This window comes from Gastrolobium bilobum, unplaced genomic scaffold (assembly GCF_033153095.1).
Source record: "Gastrolobium bilobum isolate Gb01-03AN ecotype WA unplaced genomic scaffold, APGP_CSIRO_Gbil_v1 utg369937, whole genome shotgun sequence".
Classification (NCBI taxonomy): Eukaryota; Viridiplantae; Streptophyta; class Magnoliopsida; order Fabales; family Fabaceae; genus Gastrolobium; species Gastrolobium bilobum.
The window spans coordinates 1,244-24,149 of NW_026897327.1; the positions used below are offsets into that span (position 1 = coordinate 1,244).

At 36.4% G+C, this 22,906-nt stretch overlaps 1 protein-coding gene across 1 annotated transcript; it reads right to left on the minus strand.

The window, feature by feature from the left end:
- Positions 1 to 15,363: 15,363 nt before the first annotated feature.
- LOC133306009 (nuclear/nucleolar GTPase 2-like) lies at positions 15,364 to 16,099 on the minus strand. Its single transcript, XM_061506271.1, has 3 exons — positions 15,838 to 16,099; positions 15,576 to 15,709; positions 15,364 to 15,456 (listed from the first exon to the last, which is right to left on the minus strand). The coding sequence occupies exons 1-3, from the start codon at positions 16,067 to 16,069 to the stop codon at positions 15,364 to 15,366; spliced, it is 459 nt and encodes a 152-aa protein (XP_061362255.1). The 5' UTR covers positions 16,070 to 16,099.
- Between the last annotated feature and the right edge of the window lie 6,807 nt (positions 16,100 to 22,906).

Genomic DNA, 22,906 nt, shown 5'->3' on the forward strand with positions numbered 1-22,906 from the left:
TCACCGGCATTCCTGTGGTGAGGGAGTTCCTCGAGGTGTTTCCTGAGGAGATTCCTGAGTTTCCGCCACAGAGGGAGATAGAGTTCTCCATAGATCTGTTGCCTGGTGTGGGGCCGATTTCTTTAGCTCCATACCGGATGTCGCCACCGGAGTTGGCAGAGCTGAAGAAGCATATTGAGGATCTTTCAGCAAAAGATTTTATTAGACCGAGTGTGTCTCCTTAGGGAGCACCGGTTATCTTTGTGAAGAAGAAGGACGGGACAATACGATTGTGCACCGACTACAGGCAGCTGAACAAGGTGACAATCAAGAACAAGTATCCCCTTCCTCGGATTGATGATCTGTTGGATCAGCTCAGGGGTGCTTGTGTGTATTCCAAGATTGATCTACGGTCCGGATACCATCAGATTCGGGTGAAGCCGGAGGATGTCCCGAAGACCGCATTTCGCTCGAGATATGGTCATTTTGAGTACTTGGTGATTCCGTTCGGTCTCACCAATGCACCTGCTGTGTTCATGGATTACAACTTATGCTATTATTATTGTTATTTACTATTAATTTCATTTTCAATTTTCTGTTGAGAAGCATGATCTCATAATATCAGCTGAAATATATGATGAACTCAAGAAGATGAGAAAATTCATTTTAGAAATTATTCTTGACTTCTAACATAATGCTTTGACATAATTTACTTTTATCAACCAAATCTGAAACAAGCCGCAAAAAATAAGAAAAGATTAAAAAAAGAAGAGAAAGATTATACATATAACCTATTTTTATTTATAATCTCTTACAATTATATTTTAACCGTTAATTTCCATCAATTAAAGATTATTATTTTCAGAAATCAAATTTATTAATTCGCAATAATGACAATTGTTGATTGGCGGAAATCTGTTAAAATATAGTTATGAGAGGTTATAAACGAAAATAAATTGTGCGTATAATCTTCTTATAAAAAAAAGGATTAACATATTCATTATGTATGTAATTCAAAGATTTTTCCCGTGTTTTTTGAACAACAATCAAATGCTTTTTGCTTAAAACAAAAAAAACAATCAAATGCTTCCAAGATTCACCATTGATGGATTCGAGATTCGTCAATATAGAGACTAATATATAACAGCAACTTGAAATCTAACGCTGTCCATCTATGATAATGGTTGTGGCCAGGCTGTTTAAAGCTTCGGCCTACTTTTCCAAGTGTTTTCCTCAATTATTGCACCCTCCTTCAATATTAGGTTTAACATATGATTTGGTTTCATAAAAGTGATAGTTTTTGTATTGCTTTGGTTACTGAACTTTCTTATTTATACGAATTATTTTTTTGAAAGTAAACTTTACAATAAATTAGTCATTTTATCTTTCCGTGTTAATAATACAATGCAAAAATGCTAATGTGAAATGTTAAGGATACACATATAACAATATTTGTTATTTAAATTTTGGGGTTTGCATTTGTCATTTAACATGACACAACAAACTTTCCTACACACACAATATTTTGTGGGGCCCCACACTTTTTGAAGAAAAAAGAAAAAAAAGAAATTACGGCATGCAAAACGAATCTCTATAACATTACACAATCACTTTTCCTACAACATAACTCTTATAAAACCCTTAAATTTTCTAATATAATTCTTAAATGATATCATTACTTTGATTATAGAGAGTTTTACATAAATTAAATACATTTATTTGGGATGGGATAGAATGACATTTTGAATGTACAAAGTAATGATATATATTGTCTATAAATTTAAGTAAGTAATTTTTATTTTTATTTTTGATTTTTCAAAAGTATTTACATCCATTTGGATTAGACTAATTCCCTTTATAGCGTAGAGCATGAAGATTTATGTCACTCCCAAATTATTTCGCCCGAGTCCCTAATTGTTTCGCTTAATATTATATTTCAACCCCAACAATTCACTCTTTGGGCAAAATTTGCTTAACATTTTCTACAAGGAATTTAGTTAGCAAATAATGTTGCATAGATATTAGGGGTGTTGATCAACGATTCAAACCGATTCAAATTGCGATGACCGAACCGAAAAATCGATAACCGAATAAATCGATAAATCAAAAACCGAAAAAAATTGCAAATTTTAATTAGATTAGATCGATTTTTGAATTGGTAGATGAAAACCGATCCAATATATTAATTTCCCTCTACCTACTTGGGTCTTTCCCTAAACCGATAAACCCAAGATTCAATAACCCATCAACTAAACCCAAGAAAAAACCTAGTCACATCTCATCAACAAAATTTCATCTATGTAGAGCTCATGTCTCATTGTCTAAAAAACAAAAATTATATTATCGTTTACTTATGTTTTGTATTTTAAAAAAAATTACAAAGGCAATATATACAAAAGATGTTATTTGCACAGTAATCATGAAACAAATTTTAAGATTTTCAAAAAACCGAAAACCGATCCAATCCAAACCGAAAAAAATTGGATTGGATCGGATCGGATTTGAAAAAAAATCCAAGCCGAATGGACGATTACATGATCAAAGCGAAGGAATTGAATCAGATGATTTTTGTTTCCAAAACCGATTCAATCTAGACCGCGATCACCCCTAATAGATATGTAACTTAACATTTCGGTAACGTAACTAAGAAAATTAACTTTTAATGAAGTTCACTTTTAAAATTGATTTGTATAAACATAAATTTGAAGGACAAAACAAATTGTATGTTATCTCTAAACCTTACCTGCAGCTGCACTTTACAGTTTCTACTCAAATACTTACCAAACAATCACATCAAAGTTGCTACCAAATGTCAAGTCATTAGACCATCAATATGGACTAAAAAGTTAACATGATCCCGGCACATGTTAACTTTCCCTGGTCTCACTCACACATCAAAGTTGCTACCAAATGTCAAGTCATTCTGTAAAATTAACATTCAAAAAAACAATCTGAACAAATATTCTTTGTTAAAGCACATGACAACCAAAACTAGAGAAAACAGGAGAAAACATACCACACCCTTCAGCACAACATCTGTTTCAGAGTCATTGTTGTAGTAAACAACACCTGGACAATCAATCAAAAAGATCCTCTTTGTAAGAGTTATATACTGCCAGACTTTCGTTTCCCCTGGAATTGGAGCAACCTTGCAAACCTTTGGCAAATAATAGGACACATGTTAGTCAACAAGCTAAAATGCTTATTCCAACACACAAACTCATTAACAACAGCTTAAGCTGAAAATCAGAAGCAGATAAGGAGAAAGAACTATTACATTCTTTGTACGCAATGTATTAATCACTGATGACTTCCCAACATTTGGATATCCAACAAATCCAACAGATATTACTTGCTTATCGCTTTTCAATCGAGCAAATTTCCTGAGAACCAATAAAAGGGAACCCTAGGCACAAAAATGAACAATAAGCAGCAAATAACTGCAGATGCAGAATGGTTGAAGGAGAGGAAAGAAAGATGTGTTATCCCCAACGTCAATTATCCTTTTTTTCATTAAGTAACACATTACAGCAAATTAGCAGATAAATAAAGTAAACAAATTAGTCAAGTGTATCAGAAATACCTTTCCAAAAGACTTGTTAATGCTTGCATGGAATGCTAGAGTTGGATATTCTTTCGACAAAACTCTAAGCCATCCTTTTGTTGCCCAAGCAGGAATTAGATCACACTGACCAAAAAATAAAGATTTAAGATGTTAATTACATTACATGATAGCAATTTACAGTATTTATCGATTATCAACATTCTTGAACAATGACAAACACAAAATGATGTAAATAACCTTGTTCAACAAAAGAACCATGTGTTTGTGCTTGCAGTTCTCCTTCAAATGCTTCTCTAAATGGTAGCATCTTGTGCCTTGTGGTCCCTCGCATCTAGAACCTGCATTAGGATACATAAAATATTAAAACTTCAAAAGAAGAGGAATGTGTATGACAACAGCAAGGAATCTGGACATCAAAAGAAATCTGACATATGTTGTCCTCTTCAGTTTAAACAAGCACTAAACAATATTAGAGTAGCTCAGTTTATATCCTGTAAAATCAGTTACAACTTACAACAAAGTAACTGACTTGTAACTAATAATAACTGACTTAGTTTTCTGTTAGATTCTAACTCAGTGAGTTAACATTGTATAGTTAATTAACTCTCTGAAGTTAGCTTAGTTCAGTAGGTCTATAAATAGACCCCTGTGTAATTCTCTAAAGTGTGGTTATCATTTTTCACAATTCTGAAACTCAGCTCTTTTCAGATTCGCTAATTCTCTCTTCCCTCTCTTTACATTCTTCGTTTATGGTATCAGAGCTCCATTCTTGGGGCCCTGATCCATTTTCTTCTTTCTTCCATGGCTTCCGCTACACAAAACACCCTAGATTCAGCCTCATCTGCAAATCAAAATGCTTTAGGTGATTCCAAATTGCCTATATTGTTCAACACACAATTGTCTGTGAAATTAACTAGCAAGAACTTCCTTTTATGGAAGCAGATTGTAGAACCACCGATAATAGCTCATCAATTGGAACGCTATCTTGTTAATCCACTTTCTTCTTCGATTTCGATCAGAGGAAAATAAAGTTGCTGAAATAGTTAATCCAATGTTCGTTGAATGGGAGAGAACAGACAAGATGCTCCTTATCACCTCCAACGATGGGGGGAAATAGAAGAAATGAAGGGAGGAGAGGACAACTTTGTCAAGAGTCAAGGGGTTCTCCAGAAAAGGGAGGCTATCAAGGCGGAGGACGAGGAGCAAATCCGCGGATAGGAGAAAGGATACCTGAGGATTATGCCCGGAGAACGGGCCGGGCTAGGCAATATCAAAATAGAGAAGATGAACAGGTGGAAGAAGAGGTCACATGGGAGGAAGAAGTATTTAGGAGCCCGTCAAGGTTATACTCGGCGAGATGAACGAGAGGTAAACAGAGGTCGATATGAAGAAACTTATCAAAGGTGGAGGCCGGAAGGAGGAAGAAATTATGGCAATCGCAGAGGTGAAGTTCCGCGAGACGATACCGAGTACCATTACTGGGGTAGAGATCAAAGTCAAGGAGATGGAAGGCGACAAGCAAATTGGGATTATCACCATTACGGACCAGGGCAGGCAGAAGACTAGGGTCCTCGTTATGGCAATAGACAAATGGCCAATAGGGAGAAGGATGTACCCGTTTGGAATGGACAACTCGGAGGAGCTCAACAAGGGATTCTGGCGCCCCCCATTAATCAGGGACCATCAGGAACTCCTTTGTCGGGGAGGCTTAGAGCAGAACCAATCCCGGTTTGGTTTAAGCAACCAAGTGACATGAAGGCGTAAAAAACAACGCATAATTTGTCCGGAGTAAGACAAAAGCCCGGAGAAAAGTTGCGAGATTATTATGAACGTTTTCAGGCAGAAGCAAGACAAGTTAAGGGTTTAGAAAATCAGACGTACCTGTTGTTGTTCACTACTGGATTACAACCCGGAGGAATTGCCAACTCGTTAGCCAAAAAGGCTCCGGCTACAAAGGAAGATTTGCTAGAAAGAATCAGAAAGCATATTGATTTGGAAGATTTTAAATCTTCTCAAAAGCAAATTGAGCAAGGTTTTCGGGAAGCAAGTCAAAGTCGGAGGCCGGAGAGACCAGCAGGAAGAGGGCAGTTTGAAGAGCGACGACCTCGTCTAGTCGGAGAAAGATTCAGAGAGCCATATCGGAGGGAGTTCACGCCTTTGAACACATCAAGAGCCCAGATATTTAAAGAAGTAATGTTGGCAGAAATGAGAAATGTCCCAAGGTCGCCACCCATTCAGTCAAAGTTTCCAGACAAAACCAGATGGTGTGAATTTCATCGTGGGTACGGGCATTATACAAATGACTGTTTTAATTTACAGAACGTCATTGAACGATTGATCAAAGAAGGAAAGTTACAGAAGTACGTGAGAAGAGATGTAGATGGTAGCAATGAGGACAAATCTCGACGACCATACCGTAGTCGGAGCCCACCAGGAGGAAGAGGACAAGAGGCAGGCAAGATTCCACAACAAAAGCAAACATCTCCCAATCAAGTCCAGTTGGGTCACGTGTGTACTATAGCCGGGGGGCGAGCAGGAGGAGGAGAGTCGAGTAATGCTCGAAAAAAGCATTTAAAGATGTGCATGGCCATTTCATATAAGCCGCGTTTTAAGGAAGAAAGAAGGAAGACAGGCAAACAAGTAGTTTTTGATGACCTGGATGATGAGATAATTGATCCAGAGCACGACGATCCTTTAGTCATTTCTGGGCTGCTAGCAAATTATCGCGTTGATAGAATGTTGGTAGACCCGGGGAGCTAGGTGGACATTATATTTTTGGATGCGTTTAGAAGAATGGATTTGGATTATGACCAGTTGGAGTTATGTGGAGCCGAGTTATTAGCTTTCACAAGATATAAAATTAAGCCATTGGGATATATCCCATTAAGGATGACGTTAGGCAAGGCGCCCGCGCACAAAACGGTCACTTTGATGTTTGTAGTAGTAGAATTGAGCTCAGCGTACAATGTCATCTTGGGGCGGCCATTTATGAAGAAGTTTAAAATCTTCTTGTCGATTGATCAGTTGGCTATGAAATTTGTGGCCAAAGATGAGTCAGTAGCTACGACAAAGGCGGACCAAGTGGTTGCTCGGAGTTGTTATAATATGAGTCTACGAGTTCCACAAGCAGGTAAGGAGAAAAATATTGTGGAACCACCACAACAAGCCAAAGAAGAAAATGTACAAAGAGAAGAAGGAAAGAAAGAAGAACAAGTAATGGTGGTGGAGATGGACCCTCGGGAGGAGGACAAGGCGGACAGGCCGGAACCCGCCGGTGTAATGGAAGAAGTTCAATTAGGGATATCTCCACAGCAGTGTACTAAGACAGGGTCCGAGTTGGAGCCCGAGGTGGCAGAGAGTTTGAAGTATTTGTTGAAAAAGAATGCTGATTTGTTTGCATGGAAACCTTCAGATATGCCCGGTATGGATCCGGCATTGTCTTGTCGTCGCTTGGCAATGACCCCAGGAGCAAAGCCGGTAGTGCAGAAGAAACAGAGATTTTGTTTAGAAAGGAGGAGGGCCATTGAAGAAAAGACACAAGAGCTTTTGGAAGCAGGGTTTATTAGAGAAATAGAATATGCTACGTGGCTAGCCAACCCGGTGCTGATAAGGAAGCCAGATGGGAAGTGGAGAATATGTACAGATTATACAGACTTGAATAAAGTGTCCTAAAGACCCATTTCCTTTACCAAGTATTGATCATTTAGTAGACAGAGCCTCTGGGTACAAAGTGTTGTCATTTATGGATGCATATTCCGGGTATAATCAGATACGGTTATGGAAGGAAGATCAAGAAAAAACAGCGTTCATAACTGATAATGTAGTGTATTGTTATAATGTCATGCCATTTGGATTAAAGAATGCAGGAGCGACGTACATGAGAATGATGAACAAAGTGTTTAAGGCACAAATGGGTAGAACGTTGGAAGTATACATGGATGATATGATTGTGAAGTCGGGGGACGGTAAGACACATTTACAAGACTTGCAGGCGGTGTTCGAGCAGGTTAGGAAGCATAATATGCGCTTAAACCCAAGTAAGTGCGCTTTCGGGGTTCCAGCCGGAAAGTTTTTGGATTTCCTGTTAACAGAAAGGAGAATTGAAGCTAACCCAGACAAGTGTAGAGCAGTGATGGAAATGAAAAGCCCAGAGAATATTAAAGAAGTCCAAAAGTTGAACGGGCGAATAACAGCTTTGTCCAGATTTTTGGCCAAGTCTGCACAGGTGTCTTTGCCACTATTTCAACTTCTAAAGAAGAGAAGTAATTTTGCATGGACGGAGGAATGTGAGATAGCATTTCAGCGCTTCAAAGAGATGTTGGCTTCGTCGCCAATCTTAGGAAACACGGAACCAGGTGAAGTGTTATACTTATATTTATCTGTGTCACAGGAGGCTGTTAGTTCAGTTCTCGTCCGAGAAGGGAAAGATGGGAAACAACAACCGGTATACTTTATAAGCAAGGTGTTACAAGGAGCAGAAACAAGATATCAGCATGTAGAGAAAATTGCATTTACACTGTTGATTACAGCAAGGAGGCTTCGTCAGTATTTCCAATGTCATCAAGTGGTTGTTCGGACTAATCAGCCAATAAGGCAAATGTTGCATAAGCCAGACCTCGCAGGTTGGATGGTAGCGTGGGCAGTGGAGTTATCTGAATTTGGCATTCATTTTGAAGCGCGCAACGCGATCAAAGCAAAAGCTTTAGCCGATTTCGTGGTAGAGAGATGACACAACCCAGAGGGAAGCAAGAAAATGTTTGGTGGAAGTTGTTTGTGGACGGGTCGTCCAACAAAAGAGGCAGTGGGGTAGGGGTTATAATAGAGAACCCGGATGGAGTGGCCGTAGAACATTCGCTGGCATTGGAGTTTCCCACGAGTAATAATCAAGCAGAGTATGAAGCAATGATTACCGGTTTGGTTTTGGCAAAGGAGCTCGGAGCCGAGCTCCTAGAGGTGTATAGCGATTCCCAATTAGCAACTTCGCAAATTAGCGGAGTATACCAAGCTCGAGGGGAGATTATGATTAAATATTTGGCAAGGGTACAGGAGTTGATGAAAGAATTTAGGGAGATCCGAGTAGAGCACATTCGTAGAAACGGTAATGTTAGAGCAGATGTGTTGTCAAAGCTGGCGAGCACTAAAGCCTCAGGAAATTTGAAGACCATTATACAGCAAATATTCGAGCTCCGAGTGTGGTGTGGATGGTCGAAGAGGTGGATTGGAGAAGCCCAATTATAGAGTATTTGGAAAAAGGAAAGGAGCCCAGAGAAAAAATGGAAGCAAGTCGGCTTAGGAGAAGAACGGCTTGGTTTGTCAGGATAGAAGGACAGTTGTATAGAAGAGGGATAAATTCTCCTTTGTTGAAATGCATAGCTCCACCGAACACGGAATACGTGTTAGAGGAAATACACGAGGGGATCAATGGACATCATCTAGGAGGGAAGTCGTTAGCCAAAAAAGCTATACGAGCAGGATATTTTTGGCCAACAATGGGAGAAGATGCTAAAAAACATGTACGCAGATGTGAACAGTGTCAGAAGTTTTCTAATGTATATCAAGCTCCTCCCGAAGAGTTGTTCAGAATTTCATCTCCATGGCCATTTTTTAAATGGGGAATGGACCTGCTAGGTCTGTTTCCTAGAGCAGCCGGAGGAGTGAAATACCTGATAGTGGCAGCAGATTACTTCACCAAGTGGATAGAGGCAGAACCTGTCGCCACCATAACTGCTCGGAAAGTCCAGAAGTTTTTCATTGGGAAAATAGTCTGCAGGTTTGGTATCCCAGCTATAATCATAACTGATAATGGGACACAGTTCATAGATAGATAATCTTTTATGGGGATATAGAACTTCTGTGCAGTCTAGTATTCAAGAAACACCGTTTAAAATGACTTACGGGTTCGATGCAATATTACCCGTAGAAGTCGGAGAACCATCATGGAGAAGGAAGTTGAGTTCCGAAGATAAAGAGAAAGAGAATAGTGAGTTGATGAAGATTGATATGCAGTTGCTGGAGGAAGAAAGAGACAAAACAGCAATCGTTGAAATGGCATCCAAGCAGCGAGCAGCGACAAGATACAATAGAACAGTGGTGAAGCGAACATTTCAAGTAGGAGATTTGGTGCTCAGGCGGGCAGATGTGGGAAATAAGAATGCAAGAGATGGGAAGTTAGCAGCCAATTGGGAAGGTCCATACCGAGTAACAAAAGCCACACATACAGGAGCTTATCAAATAGAGCATTTGGATGGGAAAGCTATCCCACGATATTGGAATGCGGGCAAGCTCAAAAGGTATTTCAGTTGAAGAATTCAGACCAATGATCATAAGAAGGAAACCAACGAGCATGTATAGTCGTTGGTAGAGTAGGTAATATGTTAGGTTAATTATTAAAGCTTTGTTTAAGTTAAGAAAATTCAGAATTACGTTTCGTATAGGAGTTTATATTTATTATGTTCAGTAGATGATGAATATTGGGTAGTTTAACTTTTGAATTCAATAAAGCAAGATTCTCAGAAATGTATATGTCAGACAGACCAAAAGTCCCATGCCGCCTTCCATGGCCTCATGGGCACCTGATCATTTCCTACTCGGAAGCAGGGCCAAAAGTCCCATGCCACCTTCCATGGCCTCATGGGCACCTGCTCATTTCCTACTCGAAATCAGGGCCAAAAGTCTCATGCCGTCTCCTATGGCCTCATGGTCACCTGCTCATTTCCTACTCAGAAGCAGGGCCAAAAGCCCCATGCCGTCTCCTATGGCCTCATGGGCACCTGATCATTTCCTACTCGGAAGCAGGGCCAAAAGTCCCATGCCGTCTCCTATGGCCTCATGGGCACCTGCTCATTTCCTACTCGGAAGCAGGGCCAAAAGTCCCATGCCGCCTTCCATGGCCTCATGGGCACCTGATCATTTCCTACTCGGAAGCAGGGCCAAAAGTCCCATGCCGAATTCCATGGCCTCATGGGCACCTGATCATTTCCTACTCGGAAGCAGGGCCAAAAGTCCCATGCCGCCTTCCATGGCCTCATGGGCACCTGATCATTTCCTACTCGGAAGCAGGGCCAAAAGTCCCATGCCGCCTTCCATGGCCTCATGGGCACCTGATCATTTCCTACTCGGAAGCAGGGCCAAAAGTCCCATGCCGCCTTCCATGGCCTCATGGGCACCTGATCATTTCCTACTCGGAAGCAGGGCCAAAAGTCCCATGCCGCCTTCCATGGCCTCATGGGCACCTGCTCATTTCCTACTCGGAAGCAGGGCCAAAAGTCCCATGCCGTCTTCCATGGCCTCATGGGCACCTGCTCATTTCCTACTCGGAAGCAGGGCCAAAAGTCCCATGCCGTCTTCCATGGCCTCATGGGCACCTGATCATTTCCTACTCGGAAGCAGGGCCAAAAGTCCCATGCCACCTTCCATGGCCTCATGGGCACCTGCTCATTTCCTACTCAGAAGCAGGGCCAAAAGTCCCATGCCGCCTTCCATGGCCTCATGGGCACCTGCTCATTTCCTACTCGGAAGCAGGGCCAAAAGTCCCATGCCGCCTTCCATGGCCTCATGGGCACCTGCTCATTTCCTACTCGGAAGCAGGGCCAAAAGTCCCATGCCGAATTCCATGGCCTCATGGCCTCATGGGCACCTGCTCATTTCCTACTCGGAAGCAGGGCCAAAAGTCCCATGCCGAATTCCATGGCCTCATGGGCACCTGATCATTTCCTACTCGGAAGCAGGGCCAAAAGTCCCATGCCGCCTTCCATGGCCTCATGGGCACCTGATCATTTCCTACTCGGAAGTAGGGCCAAAAGTCCCATGCCGTCTCTTATGGCCTCATGGGCACTTGCTCATTTCCTACTCGGAAGCAGGGCCAAAAGTCTCATGCCGTCTTCCATGGCCTCATGGGCACCTGCTCATTTCCTACTCGGAAGCAGGGCCAAAAGTCCCAGGCCGCCTTACATGGCCTCATGGGCACCTGCTCATTTCCTACTCGGAAGCAGGGCCAAAAGTCTCATGCCGTCTTCCATGGCCTCATGGGCACCTGCTCATTTCCTACTCGGAAGCAGGGCCAAAAGTCCCAGGCCGCCTTACATGGCCTCATGGGCACCTGCTCATTTCCTACTCAGAAGCAGGGCCAAAAGTTTCAGAGTAATCATTCTAAAACATTAATCGAGAAGAGTTTTGAAAGAGATAACTTGTTATTGAAATATGATACGGACCCACCATGGTATGGGCCTCAAATGTAATAAATGACCCAATTGGCAATGCTGTAACAAGTGGAGATATTGACTAGAATGCCCTCCAACAGATAGAGCGTGAGTGTCATTGAGTTTGTTATATATAAGGGAGGCAGGAAGGAAAGGGGGATCTGGAATATTTGGCATTTGCTTGGGCCCTTTTGGGATTGGGAGAGAGTGGAACCTTTCATATGTGTTCCACATTATCTTTACTTTTGTTGCTTGTTATTTTCATATGGATTCTGTAATTTCTTTCACGTTACAACTTTACTGTTAGAACGTTTCTGTTTGTAATTGTTGCTAGGAAATATATGAATGAGGAATATTGAGATCTGAGTTCTTGAGTAAGCTCTATTTTACATTGATTAATTGGTTGGTCCTTATCAAAATATAACAAAAACAAAATTTTACCAAGTTGCGTTGATACAATAGCGAGCTCTTAAAGTAGTCGGATCAAAATAAAAAGATAGAAACATACCAAGTAATTGAAGAAGTAGCAAAATAACAGATATTCAAAGATTCAGCAGACATAGTCATTACAGCACCAAAAGTCATTTAAGCAAAAAACTAAAATAAGTACAAAATAAAAGTGGCATCTCTCCTTCAAGCATCTTTTGGGGTGTCCTACGATGTAGTCTTATCAGAAGTTGACGCCACACCCACGAACTCGGCAGGACAGGTGGCGAGCACGATAATAGATCCATTCTCATTATGAGTGCATAGTCGGCCATTATCAACAAAGTTGAAGGTGTCGATTTTATCCAAGTTAGTAAGGGCAACATCCGGGTGAAAGAACTTCACTTGGTCGACAGCCCAACCACGAATTTGATGACCAAAAGCAACATATTTAGAGTCCATGTCCTCGGCAGCTTGTTGTAGCGAGCTGACTTGCTTCTTCAGAGTGTCTACTTCCAGTTCCAACTCGGCTACCCGGAGGTCTGAATCCTCAAAGTTCTTTTTCAAAACTTTATGACCTTCAGTCAGCTGGTCATTTTCCTGTTTCAAAGTAGTAAGCTCGTCTCTGGCTTTCTTAGCCAGTTTTTCAGACTCTTTAAGCTTAAGTTGCTTAAGTTAAAACCCCTGCGTGGCAAACTCGGCGGGTTCGGCTCTTTGAGTCAGGCGAGCATGTTTAGTCTTAAAATTGTTATTAAAGAGTCGTAACTCTTTAAACTTGACGATTAATTGCTCCAAGGAAAACGGAGGAGTTAAAGACTTTTCTGTAGGTGATTCAGATCTGGGTTCATTAATCCGAACTTGCTTTCGGGGTTGAGGTTCTCCAGAATCAACAGGCGGGTCCATATCCAAAATCACAGTGTCATTTGGAATGGAACCAGTAGCAGAGGTAGCCGGAATGGAAGAAGGAGTAGGAGAACCTTTTTTTTCACCAGAAGACGAGGAGTGAATCTTCTTCCCAGATACAGTTGAGTCTCCTTGGTGAGCAACCTTTTGTTTTTTACGAGCAAAAAATGAGGGATCCATGATGGTCTTATCTAAAAACAATACATGAGTGCAACGTTAAAAGTCAAGTACATAGGATAATATAACAAGAGGTTAGTCACTTACTTAATTTCTTGCAAATCCAAGCAGGAGAATCTTTATTTGCTAAATAGACTGAGGAGTGATAGAAATATTTTCTTTTGCTAACTCGGAAGTCAGCTTTTGAAACCAAGTAAAAGTTTCAAGTTCGTCAGTACTCAAATTCTTTGAGTTAGTTAAAAATGCTTTAACAGGTGTACTATAATAATGTTGGTTCCAACTGAGAGGGAATCGAGGAGCTCCGTCCTGATCCAGAAAGAAAGCAGAAGGAGTGGCAGATTGAAAAGAAGAAGAAGAAGCATATGGTGTAGCCGGAAGAGCTTCAGGTATACAAATCTTGAAATAATCTTCCTTGAAGTTCTTCCAATTGTCTTCGTATATAGTACACCAGCGAAATCTAGGGCGAGCTTTTAAGGAAACCCAACTATGACGAGTACTTCCTCTATCGATAACATTGCGGAATACGGCGAATAGACAAAAGAAAATCCGAAAAGAGTACGTGAACCCAAAAGATCTACAGATTATCTCAAAAGTTTGTAAAAAACACCAGCTGTTTGGATGAAGTTGCGAAAGGGCGATTTCAAGATGGTTTAAGACGTCCATTTGAAATTCAGTGAAAGGTAAGGATACCTTGAGCTCGGAAAATAAGCATTTATAGGCAAAAAAGAAAGAATTCTCACCTTGCCCGGAAGGTGAACATATACGTTCCTCTTCTCCGGGTGCAGCAACTCGAAAGGAAGTAATAATGGAGTCACGGAATAGAGGGATGGACTGTAAGGCAGCATGAAGATTACTCGAATTATTCTCATATAAAGAACGAAGGCCTAGAGCTTCTTCATCAACCCATGCTAGACCTTCCACAATAGAAGGAAGAGCGAAGCGAGAAAGTGGAAGCGAACGGTAGGGACGATTCCTCGGCGGCATGGCCTGGACGGAAAGGTACCAGTAAAACCTAGTTTAGAAGATATATTACAAGTTAAAAAGTTCAAATGAAGAAAATGGTGGTTATCAGTGGTTATAAGGGTATTCCTAGTCCGTCCAGAACGCATAAAGCCGGAAAAAAAATCTTAAAGAAGATGAAGGAATAAATACAAGGAAGGTTCTTATCAAGATAAAATGTGAGTCTTTCGAGAGCATGTTTAAAGATGCAGGTAATAGTTCTTAGAGTAAAGGTTAAAATTAAACAAGAAAGAAGAAACGAAAGAGAAGAAACAAAAGCAAATGTAAAGATGAAAGTACTTACTGGTATAGTCTGATAACGAACAGCAACCAAATGCAGCAGAGTAGTTTGATGAAGAACAACAACTAAATGCAACAGCATCACACCAAGTTTGCACAAAGAATTTCAAGAAAGCACAGAAAGAAGAAAAGACCAGAAAACTTAAAAGAGAAGGAGATGAAGAAGAAGATGATGGAAAAGAAGGTGGGGGTTTTAAGGAGAAAAAGGAAAGGGGTGAATGGGAAAATCAAAGTAGGTAGTAATAAAGAGAAGCGAAAAAGTAACGGGCTTTTCGAATCTCGAAGGACAATAATGGCTGTCAGGATATGACGTTTCAGATGGGCAACCGTTTGAGAATCAAGGCAACAAGAAAGTGACAAATGGCAATCAAGATTAGGATTAAGTAGGAAGCATTTAATGAGGATGCTGACGTATAAGAAAGAGAAGATATAAGGGGTAAAATAACTTATAAACTCGGAGTAAAATAGACATTGCACTCCGAGCTTGGGGGCTTAATGTTCCGGGTTTATACATCCGGGTATCAATAGTCAAGGAAAAGAGTTGATAGAACCCGGATGGGGTTTTACCCGGAAGGGAAGTCGGCCAAAATACTATAACCCAAAGTGGGCCCTACCACGATTACATGATGGGTTTCTATAACTACCCACGTTCACAATAACCACCTATGGAAGGGTTATATATACCAAAGACCATAACTAACATAGGGGATAGACAATAATCATACTAATGTTCATACACAACAGCAATAATTTTCAAACGGGGAGTACTAAATTATAGAGAAGCAGTTTTACCTTGAGAACCATCAGCTTTCTTAACTAAGGACTCATAATCATGGGGCGCTTTCTTTTAGTCTTAGGTCCAAATGCATCCTCAAAAGGCTGTCTATCAAGAAGGTGAACCCTTGATTGCTACATTCGAAATCCACAAAATTAGTAAATTTCAAAAAAAATAATAATAAAAGAAAGCACATAACTATTAACAAACAAAACAAAATCCTTGCAACAAATAAACAGCTTAATAAATAAACCTTTTGGTGGTCGTTGAGGAGTGACAGTGGCAATTTCTTCTCCTTCAGAATAACATTGTAATTACTCGACATGCGGCTCTGCAGCTCTTCTCTGAAGAACTCAAGCTCTTTCTGATTCACAACCCGAGTGTTCCCTACAGGCTACAGATCATGAAACCGAAAAATTAAAATAAAATAAAATTGTCAAAACCATAAAATTCACAAGTTCAAGTTGAAGAATCGTGATTATTATTTTATTTTTTGTTGTGAAATTGAAACTAACCGAACCAACGGCGATCAGGTTGGATTCGCGTGCTGGGAAGCTCCTTAGACTGATATTCGTTGGTCAAAACCTTTCCCTTGCGGTCGCGAACTGGCCTCGTGTTGTACATCTTGAGGCGGCGCACGGTGGCGGCGGAGCGTGACTCCTTCTTCGTGTCATTGCTGCGATTCACGTCGAGTGAATGCTTCGGTTTTCCCGAGACGTTCACTTTCCTCTCCTTCTTCTTCGTCATTGCAGAGATAGAGAGAGAAACACAGAGATATAGAGAGAGAGAGTGGTAGTGAGGTTCAACTTGGTTTGTTACGTTCAACTTGGTTTGTTCCAACTGAAAGAGGGGTACCGCCAAATACACACAGTTAAGGATTAGGGTTTCGTTCTCCAGAGACAAACGGTGGGAACTTTTCTTTTCTTTTCTTTTTGCGAAAAGGATTAAACCGGGGAGATTATTTATAGTGGAGTGGTGGGGACCAGTGTAAATGGAGAAATAAAATTGAAAAAAAGAAAATATCACAATGGTAAAAAAGGAAAAAAAAATTGATGATATGATAAAGAGCATCAGATTATTCGATGATTCTGAATAGGGGTGTTCGCGGTCTGGATTGGATCGGTTTTGGAAGCAAAAATCATCCGATCCAATCCCTTCGGTTTGATCATATAATTATCCATTCGGTTTGGATTTTTTTTCAAATCCGATCCGATCCGATCCAATTTTTTTCGGTTTGGATTGGATCGGTTTTCGGTTTTTAGAAAATCCTAAAATTTATTTCATGATTATTGTGCAAATAACATCTTTTGTATATATTCTCTTTGTAAATTATTATTTTTTGAAATACAAAAACATTAGTAAACTATAATATAGTTTTTTTTTTGGACAATGAGATATGAAGCTCTACAAAGATAAAATTTTGTTGATGAGATGTGATTAGATTTTTTCTTGGATTTAGTTAATGGGTCTTGGGTTTAGAAATTTTTTGGTTATAATTAAGGAAAGACCCAAGTAGGTAGAGGAGAATTAATATATTGGATCGGTTTGGATTGGATCGATTTTCATCAACTCATCCAAAAACCGATCCAATCCAATTAAAATTTGCGGTTTTTTTTCGGTTTTTGATTTTTCGGTTTTCGGTTTAATCGGTTTTCGATTTTTCGGTTCGGTTACCGCGGTTTGAATCGGTTTGGATCGGTTGATGAACACCCCTAATTCTGAACCATAAAAAATATTTCTAAACCGGGGCCCCAAAGTTAAGTTAGTGGGCCTTGGAGCTCCTATTAAGAAAAAGAAAACAAAAAGTCCAAGAAAAGAGCCAGAATATTTTTATTATTTTTTTATTATGTATTTAAATAAGATTTTTCAGCTGAAAAAATTAAAAAATATATATTTGAGAGTCAGAGTATTTTGGTTGAAAGTTGTTTTTATTATAAAGTCATGCTTACTCACCTACTTTGATAATATTTTTAATTAATAAAAACTGTTTCGAATAATTTTAAAATGAAATTTAAATGTTTGGAATAAGAAAAAAGAATTTTGTATACCTTATCTTACACCGTTATACCTAATAAAAGAAAAAAGAACGAGAGAGAATGTGTATTTAAAAATGTGTTTTTTTCTATTTTATTACTTATAAAAATGGCAGAAAATTTTTGTAATGAAATTGTGTGTAAATAAAATAGTCTTTTTTTCTTCGTAAATTCAAGAGGTATCGCCACTCAATCAGAGGGTGTATTTACAAAAACTGTCATAATCAAACTAACAGAATTCAAATTATATCATCTGAATTAGTTTATTTTATCTTTATTTTGATTTCTTTAATTTATTTTATCTAATTATTAGTAAGATTTAATGTTTGTCCTTTTAAATGACATAGAATTATATTATTTCAAGTGAGAAAAAAACACAAACAATGAAAATAATAGAAAAGAAAGTAAGTATTTTTTAAAAAATTAAATTTTAAATACATTTTTTTAAGTTGTGTCTCTTTCACACTTAAAATGAAATAACTCTATTTCCTTTAAAGAATAAATATTTTACCTTATTAATATTAGTTAACTTATTTCAAATTATATTATTAGATAATTTATACTTATCCACAAAAAAAGATTTTTATAGTTATGTCTATGTTTTTATATTATATCTTAGAAATGAACTTTCATTTACTACAATCAGATTTAAAAAATAACAATAAATAATTATTTTTTTTGCAAAGATTTGTGTCGTTAGTCTTTGGAATTTCACAAATTTATATTTACAAAAATTGAAATCAGATTTAGTAATTTAATTATAAAAGAAGAAAGATAAAATTTAAGTTGAATTATAAAAATATATTAGCGGGCCGGCCCTCTGGGCCGAGCTCAGCTTTCCACCTCTAACTATCAGCATTTTATATAAATAATTTTTTTTTTGCAAGGATTAGTGTCGTTAGTCTTTGAAATTTCACAAATTTGTATTTATAAAAATTGAGATCAAATTTAATAATTTAATTATAAAAGAAGAAAGATAATATTTCAATTGAATTATAAAAATATATTGGCGGGCCGGCCCGCAGTTTTCCACCTCTAGCTGTCAACATTTTAATTACACTCTTGCAATAAAAAAAATGAAAGTTTAATTTCTTTCTTATGTATTAAATAAAAATTTTCATTTTTATAGTTCTTTAATTTAAAAAAAAAATTTACAGAATGACAATTGTCATTTTTTATTTAAATTTAAAATTCAAAACTTTTTATGTTAATTATACATTTTTTTAAATATAATTTTTTTCTATTTTAATTTATGATTTTTATATATTTTTTAATTGGTTATACATGTATATTTAAAAATTTTATGTTAAAATTTAAATTTATTTTTTGTAAATTATAAATTATGCCATTTCTTATTTTTTCTTTTAAATTTTAAATTTTAAATAATTTTTATCGACTATAAATGTATTTTATAATTTTAAAATTTTTATTGTTTAATCTATAATTTTATATTAAATTTAAATTTATTATATATATCTCTTTTTACACTGCAGAAACAATAAATGCTGAACTATTTTTTCACCTATCAAATTCAAAATTTAAATTTAAAAGTTTGAATTATAAATATTAAAAACAATTCTCACTCAATAGACTTAAATAATAAATATTATTAATAAACTTAAATTCTTTCACAAAAAGTAGTGGAAAACATGTATTAAAAACCGTGCATATTCTCCAAGTAATAACTTCTAGTTATTCACTCACGACAATAGAAAATTGTGTTAATTAGACCCATTAACTAAATCAAAAGAAAAAATCTAAACATCTCATATATCAAAATTTTATTTTTTGTGATTAAATTTTTATATATTATAGTTTTAATGTTTTTGTATTTCAAAAAATAATAATTTACAAAGAGAATATATACAAAAGATGTTATTTGCACAATAATCATGAAATAAATTTAGGATTTAAAAAACCGAAAACCGATCCAATCCAAACCGAAAAAAAATTCGGATTTGAAAACCGAATGGATAATTATATGATCAAACCGAAGGGATTGGATCGGATGATTTTTGCTTCCAAAACCGATCCAATCCAGACCGCGAACACCCCTATTAAAAACCGTGCATATTCTCCAAGTAATAACTTCTAGTTATTCACTCACGACATAGAAAATTGTGTTAATTACACTCTTACATCAAAAGAATAAAAGCTAAATTTATTTCTTATATATTAAATTACATTTTTGTAGTGATTAAATTTTTATAATTTATTTTTTACAAAACGATAGATGTCATTTTTATTTTATTAAAATTTAAAATTTAAATTCTTTGTATTATTTTTGTACCGAGTGTCACAATTATATAACTCCATTGATAATAGATACTAATGCATTCACTTGTATTTGATTGTAAACTTTAATTGTAGCATACGTTATCTCACCATTAAAATCATCAATAAATTCAAATGTTGAAAATTTAGGGAATTGGTATTCATTTTAATTTTATTCCATCAACATACATTAATGAACTTTTCAACGAACTAAAGGAGGTTTTTTGAACATATTTTTTGTATTAAATTAATATACACTTTTCAATAAATATTATTATTCTCATTTCTATGTAGAAAATAGTGAGATATTAATACAATTGTCTGCCACTAATTAATGTTGAAATCTTTTTCTACCTATATTATGTTTAAAATTCGAATTTTGAAAAAGTAGTGTGGGTATTTTTTTTTGGTAAGCAGTAGTGGGGGTATTAATATAGATGTTTGCCACCAATTAATGCTGAACTTTTTTTACTCTTATATTAAGTTTAAATTTCGAATTTTAAAAGTTACTGGAATTTTAATAGGCCTGGCAAATACCAATGCAGGAGTTAGTGAGATCTTAATTGAGTTTTTAAAAATATGAAAAGTTATTATAATAGGAAACATTTCAAATTCCTGTGGGTGTGAACACAAAGCTGAAAATAATTTAGAAATTTGAATTTGATATTATGAATCAAGACAATTACAATATGAGAAGTTGAAATAATAATTATTTTCTGGGTACAGAAAATAAGAGCCCCAAACACAACAAAATGAAGAAACACTCTCTAAAAAAATATGAAATTAATATGTTGTGCTATTAGAAATTTATCCATCGGTTACAAATTCTTTTTCAGCATCAAGACAAAAAACTATTCACAGGCATCGAAGACGTTGAAGACAAAAAACACAGGCAAGCACTACACAGCATCGAAGACATTGAATACAGGCAAAAAACTATTCACAGTAGCAAGAAACATGAAACATTCCATCCTGAAAAACGAAATAAAGAGAATAAGTATACAGAATACAAAACAAACAAAAGAGAATTAGTATACAAAAAATGAAAACAAATTAAGATCATTTGTTTATAAAGGAACCAAAAAAAAATACAACATCAGCTACAAAAACGAACGAAGAAACAAAACATAGGCAAAAACTATTCACAGTAGCAAGAAACCTTCCGCCCTGAAAAAAAAAGAGAATCAATATACAGAACACAAAACGATCAAAAGAAAATTAGTATAGAAAAAATGAAAACGAATTAAGATCATTTGTTTATAAAGGAACAAAAAAAATACAACATCAGCTACAAAAACGAACGAAGAAACAAAACACAGGCAAAAACTATTCACAGTAGCAAGAAACCTTCCGCCCTGAAAAAACAAAAAAAAAGAATCATTATACAGAACACAAAACGATCAAAAGAAAATTAGTATACAAAAAATGAAAACGAATTAAGATCATTTGTTTATAAAGGAATAAAAAAAAATACAACATCAGCTACAAAAACGAACGAAGAAAGAAAACACGGGCAAAAACTATTCACTGTAGCAAGAAACCTTTCGCCCTGAAAAACGAAAAAAAAAGAGAATCAGTATAAAAAACACAAAACGAACAAAAGAGTATAAACAACAATACCTACAAACACAAACGAAGAAACGAATCGGAGGCACTCTCCCATGACGTAAATGAATCGGAGGTTCTTCCTTGATTTGCTGTTAGTGTTCGTCTCTTTGGGCAATTCACACAACTCTCCCCTTTTCTTCTCAGACAACCTCAACTTCCTTGTTTTGGAAGACGAAAAGAAGAAAAGAAAGAAGCTATTTTTCTCAATGAAACAATTAGCAAAAATTGTATACAGGACAGAAGAACGAAATAACAATGCACAACGTTTCTTTTTATAGACGACGCAAGCAACAAAAGAAAAGCAATCAGAAATTAAATGAGTTGTCTGCCACCCAAAACTTTCCAAATCTCTTCCCACCATCCATATTTAAATTCAAAATTTCAAATCATCTCAAAATTCGAATTTTAAATCAGCTGAGTAATAATTCCAATGTAAAAAGCAATTAAATCAGTTGACCAATTCCAATGTGATGGGCAGTGGGACATTCAATGCCTTGTCTGCCACTACAAATGGTCATTTATTTTTCGATTTAAAAAAAAATATCGATTTTTAAAAGAAATTCTTTTTCCAATTTACCAAAGAAGGAAAGTTTTTATATGACATGTAGTGTGAACACAATTTTCAGAATTAAGCAGGGAGTGACACATCAGCGAAGTTTCCAACATTGAACTCTATATATATATATATATATATATATATATATATATATATATATATATATATATATATATATATATATATATATTTATGTTATTACACTATGAAAATTGAAATAGGGCGACCCAAAACTAAATGATAAAAGATTTCGCCTCTAGTAACAATGAACTATTTGAAGCATATGAAATGTGAAACCAGTTCCTTGTGCCACACTCTTGTAATCATGTGTGCCATCCCTATATTAATAAAATAGTTTGATTATATGTTATTATAACTATGCAACTTTATGATGAAGTCTTTAGGTTATCTCTATTATATGAAATTTGGGCATAATCCTTATATGTAATCCGTAGATGTTCTTAATAGTTTGGTATGAACATTTCTATATATATAGGTATTTGTTTTTTTTTAAATTTAAATTACTACATATGATAATTAGAATATTTTTGGAAAATTTTTATTATTTCAGAAATTATGATTATGTGCAATATATGATATAAACTTTTATTTTAGAAATTATGATTATGTGCAATATATGATATAAAATGTTATTATTTTAGAAATTATAAGTATGTGCAATATATAGATCTTATTGAATAATTATGAAAATTATGGAATTATAATACTCTTTAAGAAAAACTTTCCAAATATGTGTTTTAATGATTGAATTTGAATATTTATATTATTAATAACAATGATAATTGATGTGATGAGATTATTTGAATGACGATGATTGGATTTGGATTTTTCTATGATGAATGTTGAAGATTTAATTACAAAAATCAGAGTACACAAAATTTCTTAAACTTATTAAAAATATAAATTTCCTGATAGACCTTGCTGTCTTTAACAATTCGTATAAAATCAGTTCAACGATTCAAAAATATATTCTTTCTAATCTGGAAACTAGACATCTGGGGCTTCACGTTCATATAAAATAATAGTGATTTGGAGTTCGTTTGCCCCTCAAAACATAACTCGTAAAATAAGAGAGAAAATAGTGGAAATATC